We start from the raw sequence: 19,538 nt of genomic DNA, 5'->3' as shown, positions 1-19,538 counted from the left end.
CTCTTGGAAAATGGGGCCGTACACTTTCCTCTTACTCAACGCACAAAAATCGTTCACTTTAGGGCTATCACGCACAAGTTGCATTGTTTCATGCGGATTTTCACTGCCCCAAATCCTACAGTTATGTGTGTAAACTTTGCAACTTGAATGAAAAGTTGACTAGTCAGAAAAAAATATGTTGTCCAAGGAGTGTTCATCATCACCCACTCGATTCAACATATCCACACAGAAGTTCCTACGGGCAATGTTATCAGTGTCTTTGATTGCTTGTAAAAGCGAATATCGGTATGGTTTCAAATTCAAACGTTTTCTCAACACTCGCTAAACTGTCAATTGTGGGACTTGAAGCTCTCGAGATGCACGCCGGTTCGATTTCGTAGGGCTCTTGATAAAACTTTGTCTCACTTGCTCAATGACTTCTTCAGATGTGCTTGGACGACCTGAGGATTTTGTATGTTTTACTGAACACCCTGTTTCTACAAAACATTTATGCCACTCATAAATTGTAGGCCCACTAGGAGGATCTTTAGTGCACTTGGTACGAAAATTACGCTGAACTGCTGTCGCAGACTTTGATTCTTCAAACCAAAACACACAGCTAGCACGCTCGGGTCCAGTAAAGAGTGTAAAGGCCATCTTTGACGTAACTGCCACTAGCGCTTGTGCGGTGCGACCAGGCACTAGCGGACTACGTGCGTCAACACTTGGAGTGTTTTCTTTAAAACAACACCAAAACCAGCTCTGTACCTTGTTTGATAAGATTCATATGAATTTTCAAAGTTGTAGAAAAAATAAAAAGTTTCCTTTTTGAATCACCCGGTATGACAGTGAGTTTGAATAGGAAAAAAGAATGAATGCTGCTTCTGTGAAAAGCATTTTAAATGAAAAATAAATTGGGACTCGCGTTGGAAACGTTATTGGAAGTGGTGTGAGAATGAAGAAATGTAATTTAGCTGTGGAGAGAGGAAAGAAAATGAAAGGAAATTCTTCCAATTGCATCATTTTAATGAATAAAATTAATGTTTACAACAAAAAGTCTTGAAATAAAAATTTAACAAAATGGATAAAAGGGATACGTTCAAGTATCAACCACCAAGAATCTAAATGATTTTGAAATAACAGTTCATTTTGGTTATAATGTTTTCACCTCGATAAAATTTGAATCATTGATGTTGATATTCATGAGTTATTCATTCTCTAAAAGTCCTATTGTGTACAAAGTTAATTTCTTGTTGTGTATCCGTATTCTCTCCATCGCATGCTTTTTTCTTTCGATCTAGACGATGAAACGCAGTGACTTGTTAGCGAATTTTTTGGCTACTCACTCATACTAGTATGAGTATGATCTCTTTTCCCCACTCACTAGGCGTTAAATCTGCAAAACTGTAGAAATCAATCTGATAAACAAACCAAAAATGTCAATATAAATAATAGCCTATTTTATCGCAATAAAAAATACAGTGGTTCCTATGAACATCAATTAGCTAAAAACCTTCATTTCATTGTTTATTTTTCACAGGAATGGGATGAGTCACCTACATTTGAACAATTTCAGAGACTTATTTTATCTGCAAACTGTTCCTTGGATACCTGTAGACAATACTCAATGGGTATGTTGATCGAATTTATTTTAACTGAAACAAACCCAAATTTTGTCTATATTTTTGTGTTTAATGTATTCAGTATTGAAATTGAACTTGCTATAATAGCTCAAAATCAAAAAGCTTGTTTCTAAAAATCAACATATTTCATAAAGTAAAATATTCACAGCTCACATTTAAAAATCATCTTACTTAGACACGAACCTTTTTTTAATGTTTAGCTAACAGTTTGTAAAAACTCAGTTGAGGAAAATATATATTTATTAGTACAAAAAATAGCATTAGTGAAGACCTTTAATTGTGTTCCCTTGAAGACTATCATTTTAAAAAGTAATGGATGTTCAACTAATGCTACCCCGAGATTCATAAAACTTGAGAAATGTGAAAATATTCAGCCCACCCTCCTTGATGCTCCATAACTTCTTGCTGAACTCTGTATTTAAGGTGTAGATCAACTCAATAAACTACTTGACATTCAAGATACTGAAATTCTTATCTGGAATAATTATCGTTTTGCTCATTTTTATTAATAGTAACATGTTACTCATGCTAAATACGGAGTTCATTCATGGGAGTGAGGAGCAACTATCGATCAGGATTCTGCTGAATTCATTCAATTAGCTGTGAAACAAGTTTTCAAACTTTTAGAACTGATCTTTTATTGTGGATAATATTTTTTATTCATATTGAATTCATTTTCAAGGCAATTGTACCAATAATCAAGCAACTGTTCATTTTAAAAACATTGAAAAGAAAATAATATACTCGAGAAAATACTCTTACAATGAATGTAATATTTTTAATATTATGTAATTTTGTTTTCAGAGTGTAACTGCCAGCGAATGGTCAAATTCGATTGCTATGGCAAGTGAAACCGGTGAAATCCGCATTGTCTATCCCCATCAATTATTCTCCATTGATAAATCAACAAAAAGAGCTTCGGTGGTATGTTCAGTGTTGCTATCTTGAATAAAGTTCACCTACGTTTTCATGATACTCCATTGATGATAGTACACTGCACTTATACTATCTTATAGTATAAAGTGCCTTGAATCCATAGAGATATTGATGAAAGTTCTGTGGCATTAGTCCTTTAGAAAGCCTGACCCTCTTAAAAATGACTGAGTATGTGTGTGTACCGTTTATTATCGAATTATTATTATTATTATAATTATTATTATTCAGTAGTACCATTTCAATTATTTGAAATGCTTACATTATCCTACTGACTTAACTGAAGTCCCAAATATTTTTAAAATATCCGTCTTGATAGTGCATTTTAACTTGAGTATGTTTTTTATCTTTCAGTAAAATAACAAAATCTCTGGTGTTTCCATTTTTTATATATTCTCAATATTGAGCGTTTTAAACACTTTTGAAATGTTTTTTGTTTTACCACCAATACTATATTCATAAGTTATGCTCACTTCAATAGTTTTTTTTTTTTTTAGATTTTGTATATCCCGGAGTCTCATTTGTATTCAAAATATCCTAAAGATTCAATCTCATTGATTGCTGGTTTTCAGATCAATATTGCAAATCTACATTTTCTATCGAATGATAAGTCTATTCACTCTGAAAATTGTGGAATAATGTGGATCAGAATAGTAAATTTACTCAGAATAGTAAATTTCGGAATAATTTTTTCAGCAAGCTACAACAAGAACAACATTGATAAAACTCCATTCAGAAGGAGAACTGGATACATCTGGTCCAAGTAACTACAAAGATGCAGCAGAGAACTATGGTCTGGTCTTCACTGAGGTAGGATAAGCTCTTTTATTGGTTCATTTTTTACGCAGTTTTACATAGTTGTACTACAGAGGAAAGATAGCATAATAAAATATCCCATGGTATAGGTCTTTTATGTTCCAAATTTCAAGCAGATTTTTTGTTAACTTGAGCCAATTACTGTCGACTACTGAATAATACTGTTTCGGCCGGGTGATAGTGTAAGAACGGCTTAATATGACGAGGGACTAACAGCGTCACATAGCTTTACGAAAAATAACTATTAAGACTATTGGCTTGAGTTGACAGTGAAATTTGAAACATAAACGCTCTATATCATGGTCTTTCTTCTTATGCTATCTTTTCTATATGGTAGTAGACAGTTCCAAATGTACATAGTGGTCTTTAAAGGAAAAACTTTCCATAATAAATTCTAAACTTGTTTTTCTTCAAGTGGTGATAAATTTATAATTGGTTACTGCGCGTTTTCTAGAACTCTTTATTAAACTTAATGGACAATTAGAGTTGAAGCTCTATCAAATCTCTAAAACATTATCAAGTTGAGGTAATTTCTATCATATCATAATTCTGAACCATATGTTAACTCGACATGGAGTTAAAACAGTCAGCGCTATGCCACCGCCACGTCCATGCAACGTCCTCATCACGCCACTTCTGTGTGAATTTGGCCCTAGAGTTTTTCTTTAATGCATCGTTAATGCTACCAGAAGATAAGTAAGCTTACTGGAAACTGAGCTAGCTATAATATTGTTTCACCTTTCTTAATATCTATCAATACTACATAAGATTAATTATTTATTGTTGAATGTTTGAAATATACTTTTTTATTTTCAGAACCAGGGAGCTACTGAAAATCCTGGCAAGGAAAAAAGTGCTACAAAATGTTTATTTCCCGTCAAATCGATAAATAAGGTGAGCAATAAGCAACTCATTAATATGCATGCTTTGTCTCAAGTCTAGCCTAGAGGAAACTTTTGGAGAATTATCTCAGTTCTTTACTAACCGAACGGTCACATTCCATCTCAACTTATCAGTATCTCATGAACAGTAACTTACCAGTGTCAAGTATCCCATGACCAGTATCTTACCATACATTATTGCCTGTACTAATAGCAAAAACGTTCTTCCGTTGGATTTATGAGCTCTTTTAAATCCTCTTAATACGAGTATGTTTGGCAAATAATGGTATATTTAAATTTTAGTGTTATACTCTTTTCAATCGTTGATACCTGATACTTAATCAAAGTCGTGAATTTTGAAATGAACTGCACATTCAATCTATTTTGGCTTGTTCATAAATCATAAATTACTAGTCATGAGATAATGGTATGTTACTGGCCATGAGATACTGATTCAATTTTATAGAACTACTAGCCGGCAGGCTCGCTCCGCTCGCCATATCTGTCTAGCCATGGGGCTCCGCCCCCTGGACCCCCCGGCTGGATCTTCCAAAAAAAAGAATCAGCACACAGTGCTTCGCTCGCCTGAATTTTTTATTTGAGCTTGCTTTCTTCCGTCAAAAAGTCAAACCCAGAAGAATACTGGTAAACGCTGAAAAACCGCTAATTTTGGGCGTATCTTCGGCGTGATTAAGAAGTCCTTTATAAAGAAAACAATGTCTCTACCCTAGCTGGATTTCTGTTCCAAATTAATTTTTTTTTCCTATTTAGTTCTTGAAAAATCTGTGAAAACGCAGAATTAACGATGATGAACGCTTGGAAAACGCTGTAAAAGCGTCTATACAGGGCGTAGTTTTAAGTCATCTTAAAAACGCGTGAAAACGCTAAAAACCCGCCGATGCTGGGCGGAACCTAGGCGTTATTTCAAAACGTTTTCAATACTCCAACATATTCATACCTCATTTGAGCCAAATTTGAATATTTTTGACAATTAGTTCTTGAAAAAACTGAGAAAACGCTGGAAAAAGCAGATTTCGGACCTATCTTTGGATTTTTTTTTCAAATTCGTTCTAGATGGCCAAGGTAACATACATGTCAACTTTTTTCAAATCCGAGTCTAAATGACCAACTGAACATACAATGTCAAATTTGAATGTATTTGGTCCAGTAGATTTTTAGATCTGTTGATTAGAATGAGTGCGTAAGAGAACCAGTGCCATTTCGTTTTCATATGTATATATACATATAGATTGATAGTTACTTCCAAGACATGAGCTTGGAACTACACATTCGATCGAAACGACTAGTCTAGAAACATTTACTAGAAGTTTGTGTTTAAACCCACTTGAATATAAAACCGTTAACTAACAATATTTTTGTTATTGTTATCAAAAGCTGATAAAACTCAACGTTAAGCGTCAAGATTTTAGATTTTTCAATTGTTTCATATCAATTATTGTGATTTGCAGATCTCATTCAATCCGAACAGACAAGCCTTCACATACCTTGCAATTGGTTATCATTGCGGCGTGGTTAGGGTGATTCGGGACAAACATTTCGATTATGCCAAAGCTGAAATCAACAACTTTGCTGACAGTCTCCTAATGCGATAATTTTCACACTCTTCCATATTTGCTATTTCATTACTCTTGAGTGTAAATTGTCTATGAAATAATCATTGTTACGTAACCTATGAATTAAATTAATAATTAGTGATTAATTAATAATTATCAATAATTGATCAATTATTTAATTCAATTGAGGTTGCATTATTCGTGGCTTATAATGCAAAAGTTCATAATTAAAATCAAATCAAACTCATTCAAAAAGTTTTTCCTCAATTCTACTGGATATTATTCATGCAACAATTCTCTTCTTTATACTTGTATACGTTAATAATTTCTATTAATTTGTTTAGTAAAGCTACCTGTAATGATCAATTTATTAGCTAAAATAGAAATAAATATATATTTATAAAATAGAAATGTTGTATCCAACTAATATTAAGAGCCACCCTTATATTTATTTACATATCTATTGTGGGATGGTCGTAAATGAAAGTTTGATTTACCGAATTGGAATAGATTTCTATTATTTTTAATGAAAATTTTAGTAATTATTAAACATAATAATTATGTTCTCTTCGACTGAGTTATACGTTTTTAATCGCTGTATAAATTAATAATCTATTCTACTTTAAGTAGATATATATAATGTAAAAATGTGTATACAACATGACTGTATAATACGGTATGTCATTAATTTTGTTGAAAAGTTCATATTTTATGTAACATATGAGATGTGAATAATGTATCCAATACAATAATAAAACTCATAATTTCAACTGAACTATGTAAACTTAACTTTGAGATTGAAGCTCTAAAAATAGGTTATGACAAATTTTGGTTGTACAGTTGGCTGGAAATCAAATCATGTGAAACTCAAAAGAAAGTTCCTTTCATCGATGAATTCTTAATAGAATCAACAGTTAGCAATTGAATAATCACATTTTCTCGCATTTCGAGCTTATTTTCAATTTTAGGTGAAAATGTTACTGAACATTAATTGTAGAGATTTTCATGCTAAATCTCTTCCACTTTTTTATTTAAATTTTATCTGTAGCCTGATAATTCGGAAACTAAAATCGAACTTTGCATAGATGGGGCAGAGCTCCTGAAATTTTTACAGATATGGGACTTATGGCAGTTGATAGAAAACAACAAATGACTATTTTAGGTATAAATTTGATCAAAATCGTTGGAGCCGTTTTCGAGAAAACCACGAAAAACCCTGTTTTTGTCAACATTTTAGCCGATATCTTAAATTGCATTTGAATGAAATTGTTCGTGTCGGATCCTTATATTGTAAGGACCTTAAGTTTCAAATTTCAAGTCAAACATCGATGTTTTTGAACATCGATGTTTTTAAACATCGTTTATCGCCCTACGTTTTTATGGATGATACTATTAGTCCAGTCAATATAGACATAAAAAAGGGGGTGTGCTTGCAATTTATATTGTAGTTCTGATTTTTAATATATTATTTGGGTACATAAGAGAAGTCCAGAACCAATTTCTTCATGCAAGATTTCCTTGTGCTAGATACAAGATAGCCCAAAAACCTCGTATTTTCGGCTCATTTTCCAGTTTTCAGCTATTTCTGCCAAATCTCTCAAAGATTATATAATTCTGAAAAAAATGAGATCACTCGGAACTCTCTATCTCCAATGAGTACTTTGTTATAATTTTTCAAAAATGAGTAAAATTTGAAGAAAAAATCAATTTTGATGAATTTTAGTTTTTAATCAACAATATCTTCCGATTGTAACAATTTTGATGTATATTTCAAAATCCCTCTAGGCGTATTTTTGTGCTATACAATCCGAGATCAGGTAGAGCGCTCTATGTCATATAGATTTCCAAGTACACCTGACAACAATGCTCCTTGTATTGTGGAAAACACCTCATTTTCAGCTTCAACCATCATCACCATCTACTTTGTCCTCACATTGATATTTTGCACAATGACATAAGTTCATGGGTAAGAATCACCCGTTTGATGCACTTAATTTCAGTATTTCCTAGTAGAGGCACGCTTAAGGACACCTCAAGGATCAAAATTTCAAACACTTATAATTTACTTTTGACACAATGCTCAGATTTCATCGTACTACACTTCATTCTTCTCGGCTCGCCAAGGCGGTTCAAAATCATGCATCAACAGTCAAATTCGGTCAAAAAATAGAAAATTTATTGTTGAGTGTAGGTAGGTACTTATTCATATTCAATACATAAGAAATGGCCATTTTCTATATTCAAAGCTATGTATCTCGGTACTCCCTTATTATAAAAATTATAACATGATCTTGAAATGTACAATAGAATTTTCTTTTTCATCTGCTGTGAACAATTCATGAAAAATATGTTCATAAGTGAGATTTGATTGTTGAAAAAAATCCGGAAATTGTAGATATTTTTCTCATATTAACGGTTTTGGCAGTTCTATGATAGCGAAAGTGATTCAAGATGGATTTCAGGCAACTGAGCTCGTAGAGGATGAATTTATCTACAATTTGTGATCATTCGTAAGTTTCTATGATGTATCAGACTCGTTTTAGAAACTCTTGATCAACAGTAAAATTACAAAAAAATGTAAAAACTGAAATCGCCATTTTTAAAATCTTAACTTCCAAATTGTTTTGGAATCGAAAGTATAATTTATTGGAGTGGGTAGAGGGGGACAATTTTCACATTCTCACTAGATTTGGAAATTTTATCAGAAGTATTTCACAAGACATGCAACTTTGAATATAGAAATATTGGTCATTTTCTGTGTATTGGAATATGGGCTTAAGTACACTCAACAATACATTTTCCATTTCTCGACCGAATTTGACTTATTATGCATGATTTTGAACCGCCGTGACGAACCAAGAAGGATGAAGTGTAGTACGATGAAATCTGAGCATTGTGTCAAAAGTTATGTGTTTGAAATTTTGAGGACACCTCAAAAGTCCTTAAGCGCGCCTCTCCACTAGGAAATACTGAAATGAAGTGTATCTTACGGGTGATTCTCATAGAACATAATCTCAAGAACTAATGTCGATGTGCGAAATATCAATGTGAGGACAATGTAGTTGGTGATGATGCTTGAAGCTGAAAATTAGGTGTTTTTCACAATACAAGGAGCATTGTTGTCAGGTGTACCTGGAATATGAGATAGATCGCTATACCTGATCTCAGATTGTAGAGCACAAAAAGAGCTTCTAAAGTGACTACAATTTTATCTGGAGCTATTGTTCCAATATTTCAACAGTTACTAACTGGAATCACAGCAATTTTGGACTTGTGGTATTCAAGTAACAGTCTTTCGAATAATTGAAGTCAGGTTGTGACTAGAAAGATACATCAACTCTAGTTCACAAGATTTGTCATCTTCATGGTTTAGTCTGAAACCTCTCGGGATATCCTTGAGAATTCGGTCTTGAAATTTCACCCTAAGCTAATTTTAGCAATCATTGATACTCATATCGTATTCATTCAATACCTGATAGATTTTTTAGGAAATGAAAATGGATTAAGTTTTTTTATATGGATCTCTGCACTCCTTACAATACGATGACCTCTTCTCCAGAGCTAGATTAATTAGTGTTAAACACATGTTGAGGAAATAATTGTAGTAAGGAAAAACTCTTTCTTCCTAAGAAACGAATAATCCGACCTCTTATTCAGTTCTAAATAACTAACTATCTAACCTTGACACGGGCCACAGAAGAAATGTAAATCTTCAAGAGTATCCAACAGTCTCACATAAAAATACAGAGAGCCCGATTGAAAAATGAAAATAGCAATCTGCAGGAAATCAAAACTTATGCGAGATCTTTCACAAGAGTGATCTATATTCACAAAAAACACTAAACAGAATACTACACTAAATATGATAGAGATTGATTGTAATTCTGTTACTATTGCTTATTGCTCTCAAGATAATCCTCTTCAAACAAAAAAAAAACTTGTATCAAATTAAAAAATTAGAATTGTTTTTACTTTTTAGTTGGGAAAAACATCGGATGACCGATGTCTAGGTAAAAGCATCGATAAGTGAAAAACATCGAACAGTAAACATCGATGTCAAAAACATCGATGTTTGACGGTAAACCATTTCATGTCAACAAATCAGATTATTTTGATAGAGTCTATTACAATTTCTAGGTAATATTTTAGTCCGGGCGCAAATATCATGAATAAGGCACTCCGTGGTCATTTTTGAGTAACAGCCGTGGAAGATGTCTCAATTTCTTCGTTAGCCTAGGTCTAGCATAATAAGGATCGTGAAGATGATAAGTCGAAATCACAGGCAAACACCTCGGAAACAAGATGGCCGCCAAAATTTTCATGGTTTTGCTATATCGCTTGTATTTCAATAACTGTTCAAGATATTCAACCGTTTTTTTAGACGAAAATATTTAAAAAATCTTCCTCTACAATTTTTGTTCTATAAAATTCTCCTATAAAACGCATATTTTTCAAGTTATAACCTTCAAAAGCCCAAAAAAAACTTTTTTTCTAAATTTGTTAAAATTTCATTCCATTGTAACTTTTTTTGTGAAAGAGATACAGAGAAATTTTAAGTCTGAGATTTAGAGCGTTTTTTCAACTTTGGAACGATATATCTTCATGCGCTGTGCGTCAAAAAATGAGTTCTCCAGCGCCCTCCAAAGAAAATCCAGCATGATTTCTGGTGCGTTTTTCCATAGGCATGAGGTAACAAGCTAGAACTATAAAATCGATTTTTTTCATGACTACTTCAAGATAGAGACTTGCAAATGGTCTCAATCTCTTAGTTACAAGACAAATAAGAATATTGATGATGGAAACAACGAAAATATTCGACATCATTGAAAAATACAAAATGGAATTCATTATTGACATAAATTTTTATATTGCTTGTTATTCAGTTATTGTGAGAGATATCGGATTGGTTTTACCACCAAAGTGTTTAAAATTAACCAAACAATGATGTTCGAGAGATTCATATCATTTCGACTACTCTTTCCATTATTTATTCAACTTCAAAAACTTGAAACATACATTTTTCGGGGACAATATTTCACTTTCCACTCTGTATATGTATTCGCAGTAGACAAACACTAGTATTATTGCCACAGTGTTGTAGAATATTTCCAAAGCTTTAAAATGGCATCTGGTTGGAGGCTGTAAGTCCAAATTTTACGGCTGGAGGGTCATCGGAAAAAGAGTAGAAAGTAGCTAATGATTGCAGCGGAAAACACGCTTTTTCCACCAAATGCCAATCCCAACAATTAGAAAGCCGTGTAACTCATGTCTCCTTGAAGGTACAGAATTAGGAATGATTACAATCTCTTCATAATGTGTAGAAAGAGATTATCCATGATGGCAATCTCGAATTTTTTTTTCATCATGTAAAAAACAATATGGCGGCAAAAATATGTCGATTTTCAATAAAGTGTGTAATTCTAATAATGTCAAGGATATCCGATCAATTCAGCCATCTGGAAGCTCCAAAATAATCATTCTACAATTTCCGAAAGATTTATCCAATTCCAACAACTTTTACTATGGTGAATATAACTTCAAATTCTTGAAATCAGATTTTTGGCCGCCATCTTGGATTTTTCTATGATTACAAACATTTTTACTTCCCTTGCCCTATTACCATAGGTAAGGAAAGTATTGCTTTCCGAAAAAAATTAATGTACCCCAATTTCTATATTTCTATACGTTTCAAGGTCCCCTGAGTCCAAAAAAGTGGTTTTTGGGTATTGGTCTGTTGTGTGTGTGTATGAGTGTATGTGCGTCTGTGGACACGATATCTCATCTCCCAATTAACGGAATGACTTGAAATTTGGAACTTGAGGTCCTTACACTATAAGGATCCGACAAGAACAATTTCGATCAAATGCGATTCAAGATGGCGGCTAAAATGGCGAAAATGATGTCAAAAAAAGGGGTTTTCTCGAAAACGGCTCCAACGATTTTGATCAAACTCATACCTAAAACAGTCATTAATAAGCTCTATCAACTGCTACAAGTCCCATATCTGTAAAAATTTAAAAATTTCAGGATCACTGCACCATCTATGCAAAGTTTGATTTTAGATTTCCAATTATATCAGGCTTCAGATACAATTTAAACAAAAAAATTCAATTAGAAAAGATTGAGCATGAAAATCTCTACAATTAATGTTCAGTAAAATTTTCACCTGAAATTGAAAATATGCTCGAAATTAGAGAAAATAAGATTATTCAATTGCAAACTGTTGGCAACTGTTGATTCTATTAAATCATTCACTATGAAGAGATAGCAGACTTCGTTTGTCTCCAGCGTTATTGTCCTGTCACCAGCTGGCTCAGATCTTAGAAAAGTGGACTTGAGATGCGCGGGAACACTAGCGTCAGTTGATCAATTTTCATAACGGCAAGGAAAGTTGTGTGAGTGCACCACACCAGTTTTTTGAGATTGCCATCATGGATAATCTATTTCCACATATTTTTACGAAGAGATTGATACCATTTTCAGGTCTGTACTTTCAAGGGGTCATGATTTAGTTACATGGTTTCCTAATTGTTCAGGTTTGGCATATGGTGAAAAAAGCAGAGTGTTTTCCGCTGAAAACAGTAGTTTTTTCTCTTTTTCCAATGATGCTCCAGCAGTAGAAGTTGGACTTACAGCCTTCAACTAGATGCCATTTTGAAGCAGTCATAATATTCTACAACACTGTGACAATAACATTGGTGTATGTTCACTCTGAATACATTTAAAGGGTGAGAAAAAATGTTGTCCCCAAAAATATCTCATTTCTAGAGTTTAAAGTTATATTCACCATAGTAAAAAATTGGTGTTTTTTTTTATTTGAAAAAACGCTCTAAATTTCATAGATTTTAAATTTCTCTGTATCTCTTTCACAAAAAAAGTTACAATGGAATGAATTTTGAACAAATTTAGAAAAAAAGTTTTTTTGGCCTTTTGAAGGTTATAACTTGAAAAATATGCGTTTTATAGGAAAATTTTATAGAACAAAAACTGTAGAGGAAGATTTTTAAAATATTTTCGTCTAAAAAAACGGTTGAATATCTTGAACAGTTATTGAAATACAAGCGATATAGCAAAACCATGAACATTTTGGCGGCCATCTTGTTTCCGAGGTGTTTGCCTGTGATTTCGACTTATCATTTTCACGATCCTTATTATGCTAGACCTAACGAAGAAATTGAGACACCTTCCATGGCTGTTACTTAAAAATGACCACGAAGTGACATTTGCGCCCGGATTATTTCTCGCGAGATACGGTAAGCTGCTTTAATGATTACACAGCTGATCTCCCACACAGGCACAGCATCTTCTGTTATCGACAGACGACGAAATCTGTTCTTCCAAGGATGAATTATCCTTTTAATGTCCTTCAGCGAGTTTTTCCAGGGATGAGACCTAGTGCAATCGAACCTTTATATTATAAACCTATTATGTTCTGAACTTTGTGAGAATCGTTAGAGCCGTTTTCGAGATCCGGTGAAATACAAACATATAAGCATCTAAACATATAAACAGAAATTGCTCGTTTAATAGTATAGGATTTTAAGATAGCAAAACAGTTGCGCGCGCAGCTGGCTTGCAACAGTAGTTGTAATCCTCATTATGCTTCCTTATCAAAATTCTATAAATTTCAAGTACACTACTGGGTTTTTGGAATTCACTACTACTACACAGCTGGGTTTCACTCAGTAGTGAAATAGACATGAAATGTTGAAACAGTCAATGTAGACATGAGAAAGGAAGTGTGTTTGCAATATACAGGGCTATCATAAAAATAATAGTGCGGTTCAAAATAGAGACCGTACAATTCGTTTATGAAAACTCTGTATATCGTAGTTCTGATTTACCAATATAAAATATTATTGTTTTGGGATGTCCAGAGCCAATTTTTTCATGAAAATTTGCCTTGTGCTAAATACAGAGTACCCCAAAACCTTGTATTTTCGGTTCATTTTCCAGTTTTCAGCTATTTCCACAAAATCCAGCCATCAGTCAGAAACATTCGCTCTCGCCTTTTTACTAGACTATTAATCTAGTAAAAATAGATCTCTATTATTAATCCAATAGAAATCATTCAGAACTCTCTTCTCTTCAATGAGTACTGATTTACAATTTATCAGAGCTTTCGAGTTACTCAAGATGAAGAAAGAGAATAAATAGGACAAGAATTAGGACAAAAAGCACGTTTTTTATAGGATTTTTCATGATAAATTACCTGACACCGTACAAATTATCTGTATTAAAATTAACCGGTGGCTTCATGATTTTTATTTTAACTCCTTCACAAATTTGGACCTTCTGTCTTTTTATTATTGCCTACTATTATCGACCGCACGCCACCAATCATGTAGCCGCCGGTGGCTTGCAATCCACTATTGCTCCAACCTCCAACCGGGGCATTATAATTTATCAACTAATTTTGTTTTTCCCTTATTCCGCCTCTTAACTGGTCCTATATGAAATCCACTGCGTGATTTAAAAGATCGAATTCTATTTTATAAAATCAAATTGCAAACTCAGAAAGCCTACATTAATTTGAATTTTTGATAGATTTAGCCTCATTACCATCTTTATTACTTCCAATATGATTATTTCTAATTATTTTTACATTAGAACTTTACTAATACTTTTGAAAATTTTGGGTTTCAGTCAAATATAATTGCATAAATTTGAGCTAGAAGTTATAGCACTCATCATTGTTAAACATATTAATCTTATTACGATGAAAATTTGAATTAGGCCTACACATGATTCATTCACTGATATTTTCAATGTACAATTACTTGCACACTCACTTCAAATCAATCAAGTGTAAGGGTGTTGAGCACTAACGACAGGACAAGTTAGTGTTGAGCATGTGTGTACACACACATCGGCATACATTGTTGTGTCATCACAGTGAAAGGCTTCGAACAAAACTTTTTGAGGTGAGATTTTTGTATCTTCAAGTTTTTTGTTTATTTTTTCTTCAGTGCTCTATTTAAGGTTAATATATTCTTGTATCATTATAATTTGTAATTTTCAGTGGTCTATTTATTGCTATTGGCTATTTATTTTATGTTAGAAGCCTCTCGTTGATGACACAACATGCATGACGAGCATGTGCGCGTTGATGACACAACATGCATGACGAGCATGTGCGCGTTGATGACACAACATGCATGACGAGCATGTGCGCGTTGATGACACAACATGCATGACGAGCATGTGCGCGTTGATGACACAACATGCATGACGAGCATGTGCGCGTTGATGACACAACATGCATGACGAGCATGTGCGCGTTGATGACACAACATGCATGACGAGCATGTGCGCGTTGATGACACAACATGCATGACGAGCATGTGCGCGTTGATGACACAACATGCATGACAAGCATGTGTGTTACACCCATATTCAACTCCTTCAATAGGCTACACTTGTCCTGTACCACCTGTCCTGAGTGGCCACCCTTACAAATAAAAGATTCAACAAATTTTGTTATGCCACTTTTCAAAAAAAAAAAATATAATGACCTCTATTATTGACGTCAAGTAAAAGCATACTTATATCAACTAATTTAGTTGATATCATAACTTCAACTAACTTCACATATTAACTAAGTTATTTGATATGTGAAGTGTGAAGTACGCTGAACTAAAACTAACTACACTACAATAGAGTCTACAGTTTATGTCTATATGGACACTGACCAATTTTTTACCTGACCATCGTCCTAAAAAACAGAGAAACATAGTCCCTACTTTTGCAGGATAACGAATACGTTAATTCATACTCGAATCTCAAAGGTATCTTTCAAATAATTTTATAATGATGTAGAGTGAAAATCAAATAACCCACATACGCATGTACCTGGTAGGCCTATAGGTAATTTGTTTCAAGCTACATTTTTTACTTTCCTTGCCCAATTACCATAGTTGAGGAAAGTATTGCTTTCCGAAAAAAATTAAGGTACCCCAATTTTTAAATTTCTATTCGTTTCAAGGTCCCCTGAGTCCAAAAAGTGGTTGCTCGCGCGCGCGCGTGTGTGTGTGTGTGTGTGTGTGTGTGTGTGTGTGTGTATGAGTGTATGTGCGACTGTGTACACGATATCTCATCTCCCAATTAACGGAATGACTTGAAATTTGGACTTAAGGTCCTTACAATATAAGGATCCTACACGAACAATTTCGTTCAAATGAAATTTAAGATGGCGGCTAAAATGTTGACAAAACAGGGTTTTTCGTGATTTTCTCGAAAACGGCTCCAACGATTTTGATCAAATTTATACCTAAAATAGTCATTTGTTGTTTTCTATCAACTGCCAAAAGTCCCATATCTGTAAAAATTTCAGGAGCTCCGCCCCATCTATGCAAAGTTTGATTGTAGATTCCCAATTATCAGGCTTCAGATACATTTTAAACAAAAAATTCCAAGTGGAAAAGATTGAGCATGAAAATCTCTACAATTAATGTTCAGTAACACTTTCACCTAAAATTTTAAATAATCTCGAAATTCGAGAAAATGTGATTATTTCAATTGCAAACAGTTTGCAACGGTTGATTCTAATTAATCATCCACTATGAAGAGATAGCAGGTTTTGTGTGTCTCCAGCGCTATTGTCCTGTCACCAGCTGGCTTGGATCTTTGAGTAGTAGACTTCAGATGCGCGTGAACACTAGCGTCAGGTGATCAATTTTCATAACGGCAAGGAAAGTTGTATGAGTGCGCGACACCAGATTTTTTATCCTTGTTCTACCTGATACATTATTAAATATCCTATCCCATATCAAGCTACTGATTTTAGTTGATGGTACATAACATTCGATTCATAGATATTTACTCGGAAGACTATTTTTTGATAAATAAGTTTCCAATGAATTTGAAATCTATTCGGAGAAATTCTTATTCTCAAAACTTTATTCACTAATATTTATTTTCACAAGTCAGGAGAAATCACATGATCTGTAACTGCTATAAAAGATTAATTCTGTGAAGTTGATGTTCAAGTTTAGCAAGATTGCAATCTTGAAATGTAATTAAATGTTTGGCTGTGAATTTTGGGTGCAGGGTGTTGAAGGGTGCTAGGTGCGAGAATCCATTAGAAGGGGCAGGAACAGGGGAAGGGCAGGACAAGTGTAAGGGAAGAGAACGGTCGAAGCACATGCTTGACATTGTACTACTTGGCTCCTTGCTAATTAAGTTTAAACACTGCCTGAAGATAACATGACCCTCGTTAGCTACCCGCAGGTGTTAGTAGCTCAAACCAAATGCATTTATGAACAATTAGTTTTTCAACAATGAATCTCAAATCACCTTGCCAACCTTTCTTCGTAATTGACGTTCTTGTAGGACTTATTGGATCATTCATGAATTCCATACAGAATGTAGCCTTCAAATAAACATTAACTCTCTATCGAAATTTTGGAGGAAAGTATTGTTTGAGTTGTGTGATTTGAAATTGTACAGGCTCAGCCTAGTTTTTCCTCCATAATCATGATTATAATGTTAATACAATAAATAAAATAATAAATAAATCAATAAATCTACATAATACTAGGTACTTACATATTACCAATGTACCTAGAATCCAATGTATTCTAGATACCTTGCATATTACTATGTTACTATACCGAATGCAAATTAAGCCATTAATAGTCTGCCTTGATTCGATAATATTGATAACCTTTATTCGTCGTTGATGATGTGAGGTATCAGATAAATTTGGAGCGAATCGTTTAAGAGATGAGAGGTATCCAATACGGTAGTAGTCAAGATTCTTATGGGACTTTGTGGTAACACACCGTTAGGAATTTACGAAAATATTTCAACGGGTACTATGCAAAGTTTCAAATATTAGATAGTCTTTCATTAGCCTATATATTATTCATTTGCTAATGAATTTCAGCGGGGAACATTTCTTAACGATAAAGGACTCAGCTTGATTTATTAAAAGAATTATAAATGATTGTGTGGATGATTTGGATGTAGGAAGTGGTTGTCATTGTTAAGTGGATGTGGATAGGAAGAAAGTCTAGTGTAATGGTGTAGCGACGAGGAAATGGAATGTTCTATTGGCAGACCCTGACTGTGAGCCACCAGGGAAAAGCAAGTGCAAACGCGTTTGACCCAATTCACACTGAGCTGCTCTCATTACGCTTCTCCACATTTTCATTTGCCCAAAAAGGACAGACCACCACTACAATATTCAAATCAAACTGCATCTTCTCTATCTTCTCTGCTCTCAATGTCTGAATACGGTACCTTCTATAAGAATACGCGCTTTTTTCTATTTTTAGTAATCAGCGGTCACATTACTTCGAAAACTACGTTTGATATGATGTAAGTTTTACAAAATCTACCGTATAGATTATCTTAATTTTACCAGTCAATTTATTATGCGGTGGTATTATAGAATAATGATGAAACATCCAATCCATGCATGAAGTTTACCGGTGGTTTTTTCTAAACAAATGATTATGATCTAAGTTGAGGAAGCAGTTGTGGGTTTCGACCTGTTGTCTTCAAAGAAATATTATAGATAAATAAATAAATAAGTGCAACAGGAAACATTTTGCTTTGAATATTGATGCTTTGAGCATTGTGGAATTCGATTAGATATATATATATATATATATTATATATATATATATATATATATATATATATATATATATATGGGTCATTGTGAACTTGTAATGAGTAATTGCACTCGAGTAATGAGATGAATAATGATGATCGGAGATGAATGGATCTGTAACTTAAAGCAACAACCTCTTCCATTCAAGTGTTAAAAACTAGATCTTGAAAAATGAATAGCGATATTGGCAAATAAACATGAATCTTAATAAGGCTAGTTGCATATTGAGACGCTACGCGACGTGACCCGAGTCTGCTAGATGAGTTAATATCATAATGCTATTATAATGTTCACATTGAGACGAATAGCAATATGCGACTAGCCTTCATATTTGGAATTTAAACTGTTGAAATAGAATGAGTACGAATCAATAGTGGAAATTAACCATTTTTTGAATGAACGATGTTCTTCAAGATATAATTTTTTTCAATCTGGAAAACGTGAATATTAAAATTATGGTAAATTTATTCACTGTGTTCGGTGAGACAATAAAAGTTGAGTACATGCATTTATAACGGACCTGTAAGAATAGTTTTGGAGCACACAAAATAGATGTTTAGTCACTTTGATGCAATACCAAATGGAAGAACAACGACTATATTGAAATCAAAGTGGATATAAGTTGGGAATGCATTGTGCCAAACTACAATGAATAATTTAATATGAAAATCTTGAAGGGAACTCAATACCAAGAACTATATATGATAGTTAGAAACGTTTTAAAGTATTCAGTAATTTTCTAGCGAAATATATAATTTGTAAATATTTCTTTATAAAATGAACTATATTAAAGAATGAATATTGAACATTTTGCAATTGACAATGAAATCTGGCGCAGGTCGTTTTGAGGACAAGGACATACAGCCGAGCATCAACAAGCAACAACTACTGCGGAGCTAGGTTTGAATTTGAAACAAAGTGGACAAGATGCACACAGCTGGAGGAATGTGTTAGCTTTGAGGTGCTTAACGACAGAACGAGGGGCTGGCCGGGAATAGAGGGGGGTTCATCTTAAATTTGGGCTAGCATCCCGCCCCCGGCTGGGCCGCCCCCGCGGGGCCTGCGCGGTCCGCCGCCGCCTCCACATTACATC

The 19,538-nt window shown here is 33.9% G+C and overlaps 1 protein-coding gene across 1 annotated transcript in view; it reads left to right on the top strand.

The window, feature by feature from the left end:
* Positions 1 to 6,734, top strand: part of LOC111050416 — a 70,056-nt gene extending 63,322 nt beyond the window's left edge. The window contains exons 27-31 of the mRNA XM_039435704.1: positions 1,520 to 1,610; positions 2,427 to 2,546; positions 3,252 to 3,365; positions 4,188 to 4,265; positions 5,722 to 6,734. Coding sequence (XP_039291638.1) covers positions 1,520 to 1,610; positions 2,427 to 2,546; positions 3,252 to 3,365; positions 4,188 to 4,265; positions 5,722 to 5,865 — 547 coding nt within the window. The 3' untranslated portion in view covers positions 5,866 to 6,734. The remainder of the gene's footprint in view (positions 1 to 1,519; positions 1,611 to 2,426; positions 2,547 to 3,251; positions 3,366 to 4,187; positions 4,266 to 5,721) is intronic.
* The last annotated feature ends 12,804 nt before the right edge of the window (positions 6,735 to 19,538 follow it).

The sequence above is a fragment of the Nilaparvata lugens genome, chromosome 1 (genome assembly GCF_014356525.2).
Source record: "Nilaparvata lugens isolate BPH chromosome 1, ASM1435652v1, whole genome shotgun sequence".
NCBI lineage: Eukaryota > Metazoa > Arthropoda > Insecta > Hemiptera > Delphacidae > Nilaparvata > Nilaparvata lugens.
Note: the sequence above shows the minus strand (reverse complement) of the source record. Positions and strands in the feature narration are given on the sequence as shown.